This window comes from Caloenas nicobarica, chromosome 13, assembly GCF_036013445.1.
Source record: "Caloenas nicobarica isolate bCalNic1 chromosome 13, bCalNic1.hap1, whole genome shotgun sequence".
Classification (NCBI taxonomy): Eukaryota; Metazoa; Chordata; class Aves; order Columbiformes; family Columbidae; genus Caloenas; species Caloenas nicobarica.
This window is the reverse complement of record NC_088257.1, coordinates 4,423,725-4,441,922: the sequence shown is the minus strand read 5'-3', so window position 1 is coordinate 4,441,922 and position 18,198 is coordinate 4,423,725. Positions and strand designations below refer to the sequence as shown.

The window sequence follows — 18,198 nt, the reverse complement described above, 5'->3', positions numbered from 1 at the left end:
ATTAAATTCATACCCACTCAGCAAAGAAATTTGGCTTCTACACAGTTCTTTGTTTATACTGCACTTCTTCACTGTGATTTACTTACACTGGGAATGGCTCTTAGAAGTTACAGCAGCCATTCTGAAGAAACTTGTATTTGGTGCACAGCTGCTCACCTCTGCTCTTTTATTCCCTTCCCTATTTGTAACTAAACGAAAAAGACAGAGAAAAACTATCAAACTTCTCTTAAGAGCAAGACCGAAGATGAGGGAGGACTGAAACTTTCACTTCCTTCAATTTAACAGCGTCTCTGCTGATGCCGAGAAGAACTGCAGTCTGCATCATCACCATGTCACATACGTAAGAAACTAGACTGTACCTTTCAAGTATTTCTGCAAAGCAGAATACTCAGTGCAAAAGGCCATCTTTGTGCGAAATACATTTTTTTCTTCTACATTTGTGGTCCACGCACAAAAGCACCGCAGCTGCAGCCAGTTCCCAACAGTTGCTGCGAAGTGCCCCTTGATTCAAGAGACACAAAAAGATAATATGCCTGTAAAGAGTCATCTTAGAAGCTAAGAAAATTTGGAGTCAGGATCCCTGAGTACAGAGCAACCCCCTTTGAGAGTCAACAACGATGAAGAGCCGCTGCTGGCAATAGCTGCACACGGCAGTTCCCTCTGCCGGCGATGGGGGGGCCCTGCGGCTGCCGTGGGCTTTACCTCACAAACCCGCCACTTCCAGCGTGACCCGACAGAAGCAGCCCTGAGGAACTCTCCTCAGGCGGGCCTAAGCAGTTATTCTCGTTAAAGGTGGTTAAAACTCCCCCTCGCCTCACAGCCTGACTGGTACAAGAACAGGCAGGATCGCCGCGACCTCCCCACCACCGCTCGGGCACCGGTGACCGGGGCTACCGGGGCCGCCAGCGCCTGGCTCGGGGATGACGGTTCCAGCAGGGACCCAGGGCCCGGCCAGGAGCCCGGAGCGAACCCGCCGGCCCGGCCGCCCCGCGCTGCCTGACGGCGCTGCCGCCGCCGGGCGGGAAACCCGCGCCCATCCGGGCGGCTGCGGGCGCCCCGCGCTGCCTCCTCCCCCCCCACCCCCGCCCGCTTCCGGCGGGCGCCAGTTCCGCTTCCGGTGCGGCGGAACCCGGGACGGTGCCGGTTCCGTTGCCAGGGTGAGGGGCCGCATCGCGCTGCCGGGGGTGGGGGGCGGATCGGCCGCGGCGCTGTCACCCGGTGGGCTGCGGGGAGCGCTGCCGTGCCCTCTGTCACCGGGGCAGCCCGGTAGGTTTCGGCACGGGCCTGAGCCCGTCTGTGTGCGGCGGGGGCCAGGGTGAGGCAGGGCCGATGGCGGCGGGGGGGCGAGGGCGGGCGTTTGTCTCGGCCGGGTCGGTGCCTCCGTAACGTCAGCGGGGCGGGAGCGGCTCCCCGGGGCCGGCAGCAGCGTGTGGGCTCCCCCCGCCCGTCCCGCCGCTGGGGCAGCCCCGCCAGGGGCCGAGGGGAGCGAACCCCGGGCCGGTCCCGCCGCCGCCGGCCGGAGACGCGATCGCGGGGCTGGGTGACACGGAGCAGCTCGGGTTCAAAACCCCTTTCTCCATCTGTTGCGATGTAGGAGAAAGTGCTGCGGTCCCGTCCACACTGCCCTGCAGTTTGAGGGTTTGTATGGTTTATGTCGTGTAGTAAAACTTGAAGATGTGGATGTCTCTCTTCCAGATTTTCCAAGAAAAATGGTGTGATGTGACAATGTAACTACAACAGCACGACTTTAACACTTTCTCTGCCCCAGGGGCCTGCCAACCCATAGGCTCTTGGTGGTCCAAGGGGCTTGTTAGAGCTCTGAAAATGTAATTTCACCAAAGCAGGATCAATTTCAATAGGCGTCAGTTTCACTTGGTGTCCAGCCCTGATGGTAGAAACTTCAAAAATCTCTGTGGCTTTCTCTGCTCCGAATCTGTTTTCCTGTAATCGTTGATTCTGGTGTCCACACTCAGTCCCCTTAGTGTTTTGGCATTGAATAAAGGTGTTTCTTGGTGTTTCTGATAACACTCAACAGGACCGTAACTCAGTAAAGGCAGTGGGTTGGTAAAGTGCTCAACTTTAGACAGATGATATTTTCAATTTAGAGCCGGACAGAGACTCATGCAGTTTTCTCACAGTTCTTGCCCAAGGCATTTTCGTGCAGAGTGATTTGAGGTGTATGGTACAGGTGAGAAAACAAACTCTTCTTTTTGTAAACTTAGTCTGAGGATTATGGACAGGGATACTTTATGGTAGTGACCCCATGTATCAACATTGCTTGATGCTATGCAGCCTTAACCTCTGTTGAATTTTTTAGTGCTTCTATGACACCTTTTTCATGAGTCTTTTTGACAGGATAACACCCGCTCCCTATCTGATTTGTGGATATTTGAAAGAAAAAAAAAATTAAAAAATAATTCTGTGTGATCAGTTTTCCTCTTCAATTTGCTTTCAGGGCTCTTAGAGGGAATAGTGTGGAGATGCGGCTTGTAGTGTCCTCAGCAAGCAGGTTGGGTCCAGCCCTCTATTTCTCATCTGGTCTGAGCTTAATGGGTCCACTTGAGTAATTACTTGTTCCTTCCTAGTAGGCGACAGTGTATAAAAGAGAAGTATTTTGTCTGAGAGCAGGTAGGTAACCTGTGAGAATCCAATGCTAAAGAGGAAGAGGAATCAGATTTTTGGATTCTGAGAGTTTCAGAACTGCCAGACCTGTATTTCTTGGTGTCAGGCATTTCCTGAAGGTGGATTGCCTCAGGTTTTTTCATAGGTCTGTCTCTTTTCAAAGATCAGTCTTTCGAGGACAGTCTCACCATTAGTGGTGCAGAGACCTTCTCTGCATCTCCTGACAGTCTGTAACAGCCTCTTCGTACCTTCCTACTTGATTCTCTATTTCCAAGCTTTAACAGAAAAAACATGTTGTTCTTCCTTCTGCACAAAGCTAAAAGTCTGGTTCTTCTGCTGTGTTTAACGTCAGACTAAACTGTTAAATACAATTTGTATAAGTGATGCTGTGTAAATTAAAGATGGTATAATTATGGTTGTTTTGTCAGCACTGCAATGAAAGTGCAGTTCTTACAGTGTAATTGCATGACGTGGGTGTGTATTTTGGCTTTGTTTTCAAACTCCTACTTTGATATTGCTACAGTGAGACGTGACCTGGGGTGTGTATTACTGCAGGTATTTCGCAGATCTTAGTGAAAGTGGTTAGAGAAATCCAATGCTAAAAATGGGCTGGTGGGTTCAGAACTATTTTTATGGTTTGATATATTTTAAGTGTTTCATATTTGCAGTTTTGTTGTTACGTATGTAAAGATATCCGTGGCTGATTTGGTTGCATAATTATTGCAGAGGACATTTCAGAGATTTGAAATTACTTTTATGATACTGCAGCACTGTGCTTGGGTGCCGGTTGTGCAGGGAACAGGCTGTACCTGCACAGAACAAACAGCAAACGAGCATATACTGGAGCAAACGGGGAACATGACATTGCTAAACACATCGAAGTGGAATTCAGAGCCCCACTTTTAGTGCTGGTTCTTTCTCCCTCAGTTTCAACATTTTATCAACACACTTATCACCTGCTCACACAAAACAAACAGCTCTGATGTACAATATAACAAAAAAAAAAAATTCTTTGAACAGACTGTATGGTTTGTTTTCTGAAAAGAGCAATTCTCCTACTTCTTCCTTACATAATCATTGTATTTTCCTCCTGCAGCAGATTTTTCAGAAAATAATACTGAACATATGCTTCAAGGATGTCTCTCTCTCTCATAATAAAATGGGGTGGACAGGAATATACGATAAACTCGCTGTCAGAAGAAGACACAGTGTTGGATCTGAAACAGTCTCTTAAAGGCCTTACTGGAGTGTTACCAGAGCGTCAAAAACTACTTGGACTTAAAATGAAGGGTAATTATTTATATTAGCTGTTTGTGGTGAACGTGCCTGAGATGTTTAAGGCTGGCCATTCTCTAAACCCACCCGGGATCTGAATAGTAACAGGGCATCTGCCTCCCAGATCCAGCTTTTGAATGAACACAAGCATAGAAATTTTATACATCACTGGATATTGTTTATTATTGATACATGTACCTGGTCATTTTTTAATGGCTGACATGGAAGTGCAGCAAATGTATGTTAGAAAAAGCTAAATTGCTGCCAGCCAGACAAGCAACGTATCTGCATGTGGAGGAGGACAATAATGCAGCTTGCGCTTTTCTAGTGTTTGATGGGTAGCTTATTTCAATTAAGCTTGAAATGTCTTAACATTTTTCTGAAATCTCTCTACCCCAATTAAAAAAAATATATCTGCTTGCATTATAGGCAAACCTGCGGATGATGATGTTAAGCTTGGAGCTCTGAAGTTGAAACCAAACACTAAAATAATGATGATGGGCACTCGTGAAGAGAGTTTGGTAAGTATTTTACTCCTTGGCTTAAACAGGAAAAAATGCTTATGTCTCCTAATTGTGATTTTAAATTTTGAATATTCCAGTAATCATTTCGAAAATGGTGGTACAGTAGATTTCTGTTGGTGTTTGTTTTTCTATGTGATGTAAGCTTTTCTGCAGCGCTCTGAGAGCAGTGTGTTCATTAAGCTCTTGTAACGTTCTAGACTTGAAGTACTAACTTCTTATTATGATGTTCACCAACTTCTCAAATGTGAACCATCATCAGCATGCTTCAGTAATTCTTTCCACTAGTAAAGTGAAATAATTTTGGTTAAATAGTATTTTTTCCTGTAATGTGCAGCAACAGAAACTTGCTATCCATTGTTATTTTCCCTCAGTGATCCTAGTTATCTTTTATTATTATTCCTCTAGGAAGACGTCCTTGGGCCACCTCCTGATAATGACGATGTTGTCAATGACTTTGATATTGAAGAGGAAGTTGTGGAAGTAGAAAATAGGTTGGGAGTTTTAGCTATTAAAAACCAGTCCTGTTATTGAATGTACAGTATGCATTTTAATTAACTGTGACTTTTTGCACTCTTATGCTAGGGAAGAAAATCTACTAAAAATTTCCCGCAGAGTTAAAGAATACAAAGTGGAAATTCTGAATCCTCCTAGAGAAGGAAAAAAGCTGCTGGTGCTAGATGTTGATTATACACTATTTGGTGAGATTTTATGCAACTTGTGGGTTTTGTTTGTTTGAGAGGTCAGTTCATTTGCCAGTTCATGTTTCTTGATTTTTGCCTCACACATCTTCTTCAGTAACTTTGGTATGTGTTGTATTTGTAACTTCTGCTTTGTAATGTTGTGGGGTCTTCTGCTCATATTTTAAAAAACATTGGGCTTTGTATACATTGCATATTGCTGATTTTAGAGCAGCAACTATTTACTTTCTGCAAGATGACATAAACAAGTAAAAATTCAGTATTTTAGCCAAATATTTTTTCTCTTGACCAACTTGTATCTTGGGCATCATGGTGGCAAGGCAAGATATTGTAAAATAGTGATCTTGGTCTGTACCTGATTGACTCCACTTTTGAGGGTATGGGAGAGTAGCTTCAAATTTGATTTCTAGATCACTACTAAACATGCACAAAAACACATTTTACTTGGAAATTCTAACAGACTGGTTTTTTTTGGAAGCCAGAATTTTTCTTCTGACTTAATTTTCTGGCACATAGATGTGTCATGGCAGCTCAACTATAAGCGGTAAATGATAGCTTGCTTTATGCCTTTTCCTTAGCTTTCCCTTTTGATGAGATTTGTTTACATCTGAGATCAAATTCAACCTATTGCTGAGTCTAAAATTTTTATTGAAGTCTTGTGCTAGGACAATTTGAGACAGCGGTTCTCTAATTGGAACAGGCAGCTTGATAAATGTTCACAAAATTAACTGGACCAGGTTCGAAGGAGGAATCTGTTTTATATCTGGGCTGCTACAAATTTGCTAAGTTGCACAGGTGAACTATTTGGCTTGACTGTTCAAAGACATTCAGACCCACAGATCTCTGATTTAATTATTAGCTAAGCCCTCAAATACCTGTGGGGATCAACAGGTGAATATCCCCTCTGCTTCTTTTCTCCACCTTTAAAATGGGAGGGGTAGATTGCTATGAATTCATTCATGATTTTAAAATGCCTCAGTGCTTCCCTCATGAAACTCTTCAGGTCTTTGCATAGATAGGGAAGTCAGACTGAACTTCAATAACTTAAACTTTAATAATGAATTGCTTATCTCTTATATTCTTTTTAGACCACAGGTCATGTGCTGAAACTGGGGTAGAACTGATGAGGCCATACCTTCACGAATTCCTGACATCTGCATATGAGGATTACGATATTGTAATTTGGTGTAAGTTTTATACTCAATACCTGAGACTTTATTGTAAATTGTCATTCAGAGCAAATACTCCAGGTGAGAGGTTTTTATATTGCTCTTTAGTGTGAATCACAAGATCTAAAACAATACATGAATTAATACATGCTGTAATACATTCAGCAGGAATGTTCACACAGCTGTTGGAGCTATTTTAGAAAAGTAGTAATTCTTATGTGAAAATTTTGCTCACATGAATGGATCTAATCACAGGATAAAGCTCAACATCACTTTACCGAGCGTTACTTTGTACAAACAAACAAGTGCTTGAAGTAACAGAATTGTATAATCAGCATTCAGCCACTGTTTGATAGCTATCTTTACAAATGATCTCAATCCAGACAATAAGAAGTGAACTGCCAAATGAACCAAACTCTCCTGGTACAGGAATGGTTGATCCTTTGCCTGCTGTTTGACTTCCTTTCCGACAGCTGGAGAACAGACTTTAGCCAGTGCAGAGTTTAAACCATACTAAAACTGTATTACAAAATTTAGTTTTCATAGTGTGGAACGATGTTTCCACATACTCTTAGATCAATGGGCAGTGTTGAGATATTGCCCTTTCTAAGCCTTACATATTCTCTTACCCTTGCTTCAGGAGAAAATCCTGCACAGGCGCTGCGGGTCAGACCAGGTGTAGCCCACTTCTTACGGTCCTGCAGACTGTAGTTCAGTAACAGCTGATCTAGAAAAGGGTTTAAACACGTGCAGTGCTTCATCTAGTTGTTCATTTGAAAAGTAAGCTTTTCCAAGTAAAAATAAACTTCCATGAAGAAAGACTGTCTGCAAGGCAGTGAACCCTAAAAGCTGTAATCAGGACGGATTTTTCTGAAATTTATTTTTTTGTAAAAGTTTGATATATCAAGTGAACAATTGGCTTGTTTCTGTTTTGCCTGTCATTGACTTATTTTGGTAAAGTTTTCTCTCTTTTTCTCCCTTTTATTGCAGCTGCTACTAATATGAAGTGGATTGAAGCTAAAATGAAAGTAAGTTGTTCTGAAAATTTGTGATTTGTTTCTGGTCTCACTAGGTGTTCATGTAGTTGGACTCATGCTCAGTGTTATAGAGCAGATTAGCAACTGGACGGGTCCTACAAATTAAAACTCAAGCTTTTTGAATCTTCATAGTCACTTTAAATTATCTTTGTCACAAAACTAGATTAAATCTAATTTTAGAATTCCACACAAACTATCAGCAGTAGTTGCTAAATTTAGCAGAACTAAACACAAGTCAGTACCTGCTGAAACTTGGATTAGTCACACAGCCTTCACAGTTGCTTTCATCTTACTTCTAAGTATAGAGTTCTAGTCTTTAATATATTTTTTTTGAAGGAGCAGACAGATGTGACATGCTGGAGTAGGTTATCAAGAGGAAACTCTTTTCATATTTATGTTGTAGCTCCTGCAGCTCTGTGGTTCTTTTGCTTCCTCTGCCTTATTAAACATCCGTCAGAGCTCTTCTTTCAATCCTAGTTTCTTCCGTACCTAAATCGGGCAACTAGCCAGTTTTACACAGCTGACCTAGTGGTAAACATATTTATAGGCAGGCTTAGCTGTAAATCTAATCAGCTTGCTAAGAATTGCTGTATGTTTGGTTGGTGGCTTGGGGTTTTTTATGCTTAAAAAAAAAAGCAAAGCTTGTTTCCATTTCAGGCAGAACTTTTCTAAATTTAAGCTTTCGTATCTCCACTCTTCGTTATAGACTAAACTTTTTTTCAGGTTTTAACATAGCAAAGCACAATTTCCAGTGTTCTCTATCTCAAAATAATAAGTTGCTATGATTTTTCTAAACAAACAAAAATGCCTCAGAGTGATCTCAGACACAAGAACCTTTAATCAAAACTATAAAGTAGAATTAGTGCAAGTAAAATCAATGTTGAGCCTTGCAAACGTTGTGGCAATGTTTCATCTTTGTGTCATGTCTGTCAGTGTAGTGCTAGGATTCAATTTGTGGAAAACCATTGTTCAAAACTGGGCTGTTTCCCCTGCACTGGTCACCTTTCTACATTTCTGCACCACCTTTCCAGCCCTTTCATATGTTACTGAATCACAACCTTTCTGTGCCTACTCCTGGATCTTGATCTGCTGAGCCTCCTACCAGTAGGTGCCAAATGCTGTTTCTCATTAAACTGATAGCACCCGGGGTGCTCACCTCTTAATACAAGGGCGTAACTACTCCTACATTTATACAGTCCTAAAATTACATTTGGCCCTTTGAAAGCAACTGTGAGGCTGATGTGGCCCCCAGTGAAAATGAGTTTGAAACCCTTGGAACAGTTTTCACTTTTCATCAGGGAACAATGACCCCAGCAATAATGGCATTAAAGTTTTTGTTTTAAACTACAATGCAGGAACAGCATTAAAAAGAAGGGAGTATCAGATAACCAAGTTTAAGCTCTCATTTACCATCTCTTTATGCCTGGAATTCAGCAGGTCTAGAACAGCTAGTTTTTTCAGTGTAACAGGACGCTGACCCAGGTAGGTTGTGCTTTTCATTTGCAAGATTCACTTCTTGATATAAAGGTAAATCAGTTCAGTGTGGCTGGATATTTGCAAGAGAGCTGCTGCAGTGGATATTTTCTCCTCGTTATGTACCTTTGCACATCACTACTGTTGCACACACCAGAAATTAAGTCAGCAATATCTGTGTTACAACATGTCAGCACATGTTACTTTTTAGCTTTGTAAAGGATTTGAAATTGAAATGATGCTCTCTCATCTAGTCAAAATTGGTTGTGTTTTTGTTGTTTTGTTTTTTCTAAAAAGGGGAAGTTTTCCATAGAGTCTTTATTTCAGGAGTTACCAAATCTTTAAAGTGCAAACTGACAGATTGCTGACTAACATTGACTATGTTGGACATGCGTAGGAGGAAAGGGTAACAATGAACTGTTAGTGTATATTTTCATCGTGGCTTGGGCTGTGATTGTTGCTACTTACTGAAAGGAAGAAATAGACAGTACGCAGTTGCTGTCCTTGCTGTAGGTAAAGCTGAGGCACATAGAACTTGTGAAAGATTATGCACAAAGGTATGGGTGAGACCTCCTGTATTTTGCCTTTCCTGCAAAGTTGCTTTGATTTTATGCTGACATCAGTTATTAAGTTTCTGATAGTAAACACTGCAAAAATTAATTCCTGTTGCTTTTTTCCTCTTGGTAGAATAGTGTAAATTTTATGGTTCTCATTGGGTAGAAGAATTTAAACCCCCCCGGACATCTATTTTTAGTGTGTCTCTGGTAATCCTCAGCTCACCCTTTGACAGACAATGTACTATAATGATGGTTCCAGCTGTACAACAGTAAAACTGTCATAATTAGAAGCTTTAATAATAAATCTTTGTGCTGCAGGAGCTGGGAGTGAGTACCAATGCAAACTACAAGATAACTTTCATGTTGGACAGTGCTGCCATGATAACAGTGCACACACCTAGAAGGGGGCTAATAGATGTAAGTAGCTATTTTTTCCTGATCTTTTTCTACATTCAACTGACATGTATTGTTACCTCTTCGAAATACTCAACAATAAAGTTGTACTAGAGTTTTCACGCAAGAAAACTGTAAGAATCGTGGAAGCATAGATGATTTTTTTTCTACTGAAATTCTGTAACGTTTCATTTGGAGTAGTATGTTTGGATGAGACTGCTTTCAAATCAAATAATAGATAACAGAAAGCTTTTCTTTTATGTGTGGGATTTTTAGTAGGTTATACTATTTCACATCCCTTCCCTTATTAAAGCCCAACTGCCTGCTGATTTTTCAGCAAGAATACAAGTGTCCATTTGAGTTCAGACTCAAGTTCCTGTAGATGGGTATTTTCATCTCCTGCCTGTGATCTGATTTACCTCAGGTACCTTGTATGTGATATTTTTTCAGGTGAAGCCTCTTGGTGTTATCTGGGGAAAATTTTCAGAATACTACAGCAAAAAAAATACTATAATGTTTGATGATATTGGCCGAAACTTCCTAATGAATCCACAAAACGGACTCAAGGTAATTTTAACTGGAATTTTTGTTTATTACTACTTTTTCTTATACTTCAAGTAGTACTTTCACTTACTTCTTTGCTGTATCATAAAGAAAGGCTATTCTTAATTAGCAAAAATGCATATTTTATCGTGTGGGGGGTTTTGTTTTTTAATTTAGAATCCCGTTTTTCTGGACTAACATTTCCCTAATAGTAGTATTAAATAAGCTTGGTTTCACTATTAGCTGAGCTTTTAAGAGACTACCAAAATCAATGAAATCATGATTTCTGCTTAAATTATACCTGCAAACCATAATCAAGCTGGGCATTGCTGACAGGCACCATTGAAATATGTGATGTTCAGTCTCAAGAGTGGTTATATTCAGAAAATAAATCAAATAAGCGGCTTTACTTCATGGTCGTATGCCAATATAACAGCAAGCATTCTGTTCTGGGAAATAATACCTCAAGCCATTTTGACTGCAGAACAGCAAATATTTCATTTTATCAAATTGTCAGCCAGTTTGTGCTCCATTATCAGTGCTGGTTCTGAATAAGAAGAATGCAACTTAAATTTCTACTTCTAGATGATGGTACAGCAGTATGGTACTAAAAGAACCTTCATGAATTTCTTTTAAAAAAATAAAACATGTTTTCAGCTGCAGAAATCCAAGATGATGTTTCTTTGAAAGTATCCATGATGTGAAGAAGATAGTAATTGCTGAGATCTAGCAAGATGATGTTAATTGGAACTGTACAGTGTTAGGAGAATCAGGAATAGCAAAGATCTTGCTGGAAGATGATTATCCAGAGAGCTCCCTCTAGCTCAGATTTGAAAGATGTTTGTCAAAATGTTGTTAACAGACCTGCAGACAACAACATTGAATCACTGAAACAAGGCACACGCATAATGTATTCCAAGCTTAAAGCACATGTCAGATAAGCTTTATTTCTGACATCTCTCTTCACAGAAGCTATGATTGTAGTCAAATGCTTTTTGTTGGGGGAAAAAAAAAAGCATCTGGTTCCAGTGATGCCACATAACTTAGAAAGCAGAGCTGGAAACCCCTCACATGTCCTGCAAAAATATCTATGAAATCATATTAGAAAATGTGGCAGTCCACTCCAGATCATTTTCTCATTCTGTCTGACTGGGTAGGGGAGGCTTGAAGAACTGCAAGAGAAAACAAATTTCTTCCTGGTGGGCACGCGAGGCAAAAACCCTGCAGTTGGGTTTGTGTGAATTACAAGACAAATTGGATGTGGCCACTAATGGAAAAGGTTTTTCTTCCTCTTACCCAAAACAAATTATAAACTTGGCATAGTACTGATAATATATTTTAATTAGGTGGTAAATGATAGAGAATTGGAAGTATTTTTCTTACTTCAAGCAAATGGTTATACCCAGTTTGTTTATTTTGTATAGATAAGGCCTTTTATGAAAGCACATTTAAATCGTGATAAAGACAAGGAACTTCTAAAGCTCACTCAATACCTCAAAGAAATAGCAAAATTAGATGACTTTTTGGAGCTGAATCACAAACATTGGGAAAGGTAAGAACAAAGTGAAAATTCTTTCTTCTTCTGTCCCTGACCCCACTGTGTTTTACTTGAGGTTGTCTGTAGAAAGACCAGAAACAACTGAGCTGATGAACTTTGACATCACTTGCAGTTATGAAGGTCCTTTAGTTTGAGTAGAAGTTTAATAAGGCTGTAGTGTTTGCACTGATTTCCTGAAATGGTAAGATTAACAGAATGGACCTTTTGTTCATACTTCTCCAATATTCAGGACCGCTGATTGTTCGCAATGAAGCAATTACACTTCCTAAAGGGAAAAGAATTTTTGGAGGAACCTGATCTCTGGAAATCCTCTCTCATTCCACTCCTGCAAAGTTAGGCTGTCAGTTCAGATCTCGGGTCCTTTGTTATGAGGCAGCTTTTCTGGCAGTTAATTCAGGGTTTGGGGTTTACAGTGTGGTTCTCGGGCACTATCCAAGTTGTGTGGCATTATGGTGTTCCTTGGCAAAGCTTAGGGTACCAGTTAGCATCCTAATTCTTGCTAGAGAATGATTAACTCAAGTGTTCAGGCAAAATTCCTAATCGTTTTATGCAACAGCCTGAAGTTTCAATACATATGAATAAAAGTATGTGCAATGCGCTATTCGAAAAAACACTCATTCAGTGCTTAAAAGAACAGCTTTGCAAACTTGACACAATTTTCTAGTTTCCGATTAGAATTGGAAGTCAATTGTTAAACTTTAAGGCCAGTGAAATTCACTGGATGTTTCACACTGTCAGTTAAATTGATTGGATTTTTTTTTTCCTATGTCCCCACATGGTCAGATTGCTCCAGCTGTAGTGGTGAGAGGACTATGAGATCAGAAAACAAGCATTTTGGAGTAACTCAGATTCTCTAAAGCAGCAAGTGGAGAGCTGTTCTTTTCAGATTATGCTGGATGACTGTTCAATTAAAGTCCTGAATTTATCTGAAGGAACACCATATCTAATGGGCCTTTTTATCTTAAAGGATATAATAGCTACTTTTCCGATTGATGTAGTTTTCAACCTCTTACAATAAAACACGTTTCCATTTCCTTCCTACCTTTTGTTTAAAAACCCTAATAGAGTAGCTGAAAACATGACTTTGAATTACTGTAAGGTAACCCATAATGGAATTGAAAGAATACTGAAAGCAAATAAAATCATAAGTAGCATTGATCACATTTCTAATTTTTGGTTATTGATAAGGAGATTTCTAGTGAGAAAAGAAAGCAGATTCATAGTTCAGGTGTATAAAAGGTACTAGATATATTTGTGCCTACCTCTGATTTTGTGGAAAAAAAAAATGTACTTTTGTTTCTTTCAGGTATCTTTCAAAGAAGCAAGGACAATAACACTAATAAAATTGTGTGGCACTGAACTGAAGGGAACATACCTAAGATCATTGGACTTTTCCTTGCTTTTATGCTAGAGTATAATAGTGCTGGACACTGGATCCAATGCCAGAATGACTGCTATACTTGGTCTTCCAGGTGGTTGGTTGTGGGTTTTTTTAAAAGATCACAGCAATAAGCTCAAAGTGGGAGAAGGAAGTCAGTTTCTTTTTCTTGCATTCAGTTCTGGTGTTATTACTTAAAATACTTTCCTCTCCTTTGCTGCCGAAGTACAACCATAACCATTAAAGACCAAAACTATTCTGAAACTAGAAAAAAAAAAAGCATTTAGACCAAAAAAGTTGAGTAAGGAGCCAATCTTGGCAGTGTATGAATTGTATAAGCCCTCTATTCCCTCCATTTTTAGGAACAGTCTCCCTCTCCCATTCCAGTATTTAAGTCTATAAATTACAAGTTGTCTAAGTTTGGTATGTATTAGTATGTCAGTGTTTCTCTGTGCAAGACAGTAAGATGGGAAAACACCACCTCTGTGGCCAATTTACCCCAGTGTATGAACTTGTACTACAAAGCAGTGTTTACTGGAAAACAAAAAAGATTGAAGTTTGAGGGAGAGAAACCCACTCTTATTTGGTAAGTGAAAAGCAGTCTGCCTGAAAAATTCTCACATGTCAGATAAAGGGTTTAAACCTCAGATGGGAAAGTCACATTCCTAACAAAGCATGAACAAAACCCTTGTTCTCTTCTAGCTAAATCTTGTTAAAGTGCAAACACTGTGTTTAAATACAATATTCAGCCATACTGTTCTTGAAATATCATTTACTTGCGCTGCTTATGCCTGCACTATAGAAGTGTGATGTGACTGCTGTTTGGCATTACCAACACTCGTGCATTATGCAGTTCATGTATTTGAAAGAAGACTGACCCTTTCAAATAAAAATGGTATATATTGTTCTTAAGGAACTATAGCAGTTGTGTAAATAATAAATTCCTTTTTTCATAATCTGTGTCTGTGCTATCTTAAGTATCTAGTTTGCATAATAGAGAAGCCATTGATAATCTTCATTTTGGTTTTGGGGGGTGTTTCTCTGGATTGCAGAGATACCAATTTTGCACCAGTAGTTAGGTAAGAGACTGGTACGTGCCACTGCAGATTAGGGCACTGGTGTTGAACAGTGATGTGCACAGCAGCCCGGGAAAGGAACCGTGGCAGCAAATGTCAGAATGTCAGGACAGCAGACACAAATGAGCTGTTAAGATGAGCACATTAGGCTCCGGCTCAGTGACCTGTCAGAAAATATACAGTTTCTTATCCACTGCTTTTTGTGGTTTAGTGCCAACTCAAGCTGTGTTTTAAACTAGCAAACCAGAAACCTGATGCATAAAAATCTTTGTTTTAGGTAAGTACGGAGGGTGAATTTCTGAAGTTTTGTCTCCTGTAGCTGATTGCTGAACTAGAAGGCTGACTCACTCACATGCGTACAACGCAGATACAGTCCCTGAGGTTGGAACAGTGATCCTTTACCTAGAGAGCCTGCAGTAGCGTACATATTGGAATCCAAGACTGGTATATGGTGTACTAGAATACCTTCCGATTTAAAGCACTGAAAGAAGTCAATGCATTGCACTTGAATCACCTGTGGAGTGTGTCATGCTAGCCAGACAGAAAACAGAACCAAGGGAAATTATTTAAACACGTGCCCATATCTGTTGCTCAAAGTTGGCATAGAAACAGAAGCTCTGTAGTAAATAAGCGAGACTCCTTTTTGCTTTATACAAGGAACAATTTAAAAAATGTTAATATTGTGGTGGGTTTTTTTTTCAGTGACACTGGGATTTCATCCTAGAATTTCAAAGTATTTGCTGATCAGAAGTAAATGTGCACTCTCCTTTCAAATATTTTGTAAACCAAGCTGGAATATGCGAGAGTGTGATCTCGATGTGATGGTAACACGTTGCTGTTGCTGATAAGCCATTGTGTCTTTTATGACTAATGTTTCCCTTATATTGAAGGCTAGCCTTACAATTTGATTTTTTCCTCCCCCCACTCAAGCCTGTGCATCTTGCTGGCTATCCTCTAAAAATGCTGCAGTGATTTTCTGGGCTGAGACACAACTGAGATTTATACAATCCTGAAGCTGTGGATAAGGCAAGTGCAAAACTGCTGTTCACCAGATCCCACAATACTAGAATGAGAGGCCACTTACACAAATAGGAGAATGGCTTAAAATTGTCACAAGCAGCAGGTAGCAATCTCCTGGAATTTGTCGCAGTGGCATCAGCAGGTTCAGAAAGGAGTGGAGAACTCCATGAGCAAGTCCACGGCCCAATGCTCGGAAGCTCTAATATCCTTAATGTGAGAATTGTGGGTGCTCAGAAGATGAGGAGGTCACACGTGGTGGCCAAGTCTTTAGCCACTGCTGGGTGGAATAGGGCCAAATCTCTCGCGTGTGTGCTATGTGAGTCTTATGGGCTAAACATACAACATGATTCTGTGCCAAACTACCAGAATTTAGTATAACTGTAAGGATGAATGGCTGCTTTTCTGCTTAGCTCCAAAATAATGTATTTAATGCATATAAGTTCAGAGAAAAACACCCTCATGGACTTTTTGTCAAAGCAAAGGCAGTTTTGACCTACTTGTATTTCCAAAGTGTAGTTGAGCCTTGGAAATAACTATCAACAGCAAAGTCTAATGCCTCATTCTCTGTTAAAATTCAGTTAACTCTTCAGTTATAGTGAGGTCCCTGAGAAGTATTTGATCAATGGCTTTCAATGGCTCTGTTAAAAGAAACAGGATTCGAGCATATCAGAGTGTGTGACTTAATTATAGAGCGCATAATTACCTGTTCTGCAAAACTCTGGAGAGGAGCTAAATGGAGTCTGAAATACTCCAAATATTTTCATGTGTCAGAGACTGTACTGGACTCCCAGTGCATGTCAAGTATTTTATATGTTGTTCTATCTGATTATTCATACCAAAAGAGACAGTCCATTTGAAAATGAAGTTATTTCTGTAAGCTCTGGATATCTGACAACACTAATGCCTCACTGTGGCATGAATGCCCATCACTGGAGGTACATGGAGTGACAGTTGAAGCCAAGAACTCAACTGCAAATTCAGCTCCGCAAATCCTGCTGCATGACTCTGAAGTCTACAGCTAGTTGCCAATTTTTATTCCTGACTTGACATGCAACTGACAGCAAGTGGATGCCAAAGGGTTTAAGACAATTTTCCACTCTGCCTGTTCAGGATGTATTTAAGGCTGACGTGAGAAGCGCTGAACACTTTCTACCAAGAAGGCAAAGCTGAGGTAAAAACTGAGTTTGAGAGGGTAAAATGAACAGTTCTCCTGATTCATTATAGCTGTTTAAAACCAGAAACGCTGGATGAAGAGGTGTTAGAGGGCAGAATCCTCCGACATTTCGCTATTGATATTGCGGCATTCGTGGCAGGTGCCAGCCGGTATTAGCGTGGGTGACCGCGGCACCCAGTGCGGAGTGGCTGATGAGGTGCTTTGGCTAGGGGATTGATGGAGAGAGATTTCCGTGAAAAAGAAACATGGAGGGAGACAATAACAGGACTAGAAATATACTGATCCTTCCTGGAGAAGGCAAGGTACATCTTTCAAATGTTACGAGTTTCTTGTGTAAACGTTATTAGCAATATCTTGTGACAACCATATGTTACCAGACATGTGCTTTGAAAGGGCTCTTCACTAATCAGGATATAGTTTAGGTGTAAGTGACTCAAAAGATCAAGGGTCTGGAAGAACTGCTTCAGTCTGGTTAGGTTTTCCTAGAGAATGATGGAAAATGTCCATGATGCTTTACAGTGCTAAGTCTGACCCTCCTGCCTGGTTTATCTGCTGGATGACACCGTCTATTTTAAGCCTTTCTTTCCCAGCCCAGCCATATTATCCACTCCAGATCATCTACACTGCAATCCCCCCTGATAAGCACATGAGGCTTCAACCTCACCATGCATACATACAACCTCACCATGCAGATACACCTGGGTTAGTAGTTACATCTGAGCAATATTCCCACCCCCGCAAATAGTAAATTAGTTGAGATAAACATATTCAGAAGCTATTAAACTGCTTTGTTTTGAATTTAGTGAGTAGCTGTAGCTGGAAGAAAACCGGCAAATGATGGAAAATTCTGACTTCTTTAAATAGAATCAAAATGTTCCATTTTGTATGCACGTTTCTACTTTCAATTGGTTCTAAATTTTAAGAATTTAAGCAACCTAAAGTGATGGGGTTTTTTCCTCAGTCTAACATGATTGGTTTGGTTGGTTGAAAAATATCAAGCAACTCCCTGAAAAGATGTTTACTTTAGATAGACCAAAACCAAGTAAAATTTAGGTAGACTTAGTACTGCAACTAGTAAACTATATAATACATGGTTTTATGGATTGGAAAAGCATCCATGTGGCATTGAAACAGTATTGTTGCTACTGACAAAACTGAATTCATGGCTTGTCACTCATTCCAGCAATCCCTGACCAAGGTATATGACAGTGTCTGGTTTTAACCTCAGAGATGCTATAAGATAGTTGTCCAGTTCAACTTACATTACTGATGTGGAACCATTCATTACTCCCCAATGCACGGAAAGCCCTGTCGAACCGTATATGCCAAGAGCCCCGCAGCTCCATGCTGGTCCAGAAGCCTCAGCTGGGTGTTGGGAGCCTGATGCACAGCTGGGGGGCAGAGATATGAGTGAGTTTGGCAGGAAAAAAACCCCACACCAACACCACACACAACTGTCCACGTTTCTACTTGCCCTGTAGTTAACCCAGCACATTGCATGCAGGGGTTATGTGCAGCTGGTGAGATGAGAACATCAAGAAGAGCAGTAGATCTTGTGAGGTTAACAAAAAAAACCCCTTAATGGATATTTAGGCAACAGGTAATTACAGACCCATAAAGCATGACTTAGTCAAGAACAGGGCACAATTCCAGAAATTATGAATGGAAAAAACTCAGTGTTCCCTCCAAAGAATCTTGAAT

At 40.4% G+C, this 18,198-nt stretch overlaps 1 protein-coding gene across 2 annotated transcripts; it reads left to right on the top strand.

Moving 5' to 3' along the window:
* Positions 1–1,104: 1,104 nt before the first annotated feature.
* Positions 1,105–14,151, top strand: UBLCP1 (ubiquitin like domain containing CTD phosphatase 1). 2 transcript variants are annotated; one of them, XM_065644189.1, is made up of 11 exons: positions 1,105–1,157; positions 3,719–3,912; positions 4,327–4,418; positions 4,827–4,912; positions 5,004–5,119; positions 6,208–6,306; positions 7,279–7,316; positions 9,674–9,772; positions 10,199–10,315; positions 11,716–11,843; positions 13,156–14,151. In XM_065644189.1, the coding sequence occupies exons 2-11, from the start codon at positions 3,759–3,761 to the stop codon at positions 13,181–13,183; spliced, it is 957 nt and encodes a 318-aa protein (XP_065500261.1). In that variant the 5' UTR covers positions 1,105–1,157; positions 3,719–3,758; the 3' UTR covers positions 13,184–14,151. The 2 variants fall into 2 exon arrangements, with proteins under 2 accessions (XP_065500261.1, XP_065500262.1); XM_065644190.1 differs by lacking the exon at positions 1,105–1,157 and adding an exon at positions 1,175–1,266.
* Positions 14,152–18,198: the final 4,047 nt, after the last annotated feature.

What these genes read in the sequence shown, in the direction of transcription:
- UBLCP1 (XM_065644189.1), top strand. Translation starts at nt 3,759, where the DNA reads ATGTCTCTCTCTCTCATAATAAAATGGGGTGGACAGGAATATACGATA. An exon ending in TTACGATATTGTAATTTGGT is followed by an intron (nt 6,307 to 7,278) that starts GTAAGTTTTATA and finishes CTTTTATTGCAG; the next exon opens with CTGCTACTAATATGAAGTGG. An exon ending in GGATTGAAGCTAAAATGAAA is followed by an intron (nt 7,317 to 9,673) that starts GTAAGTTGTTCT and finishes TTTGTGCTGCAG; the next exon opens with GAGCTGGGAGTGAGTACCAA.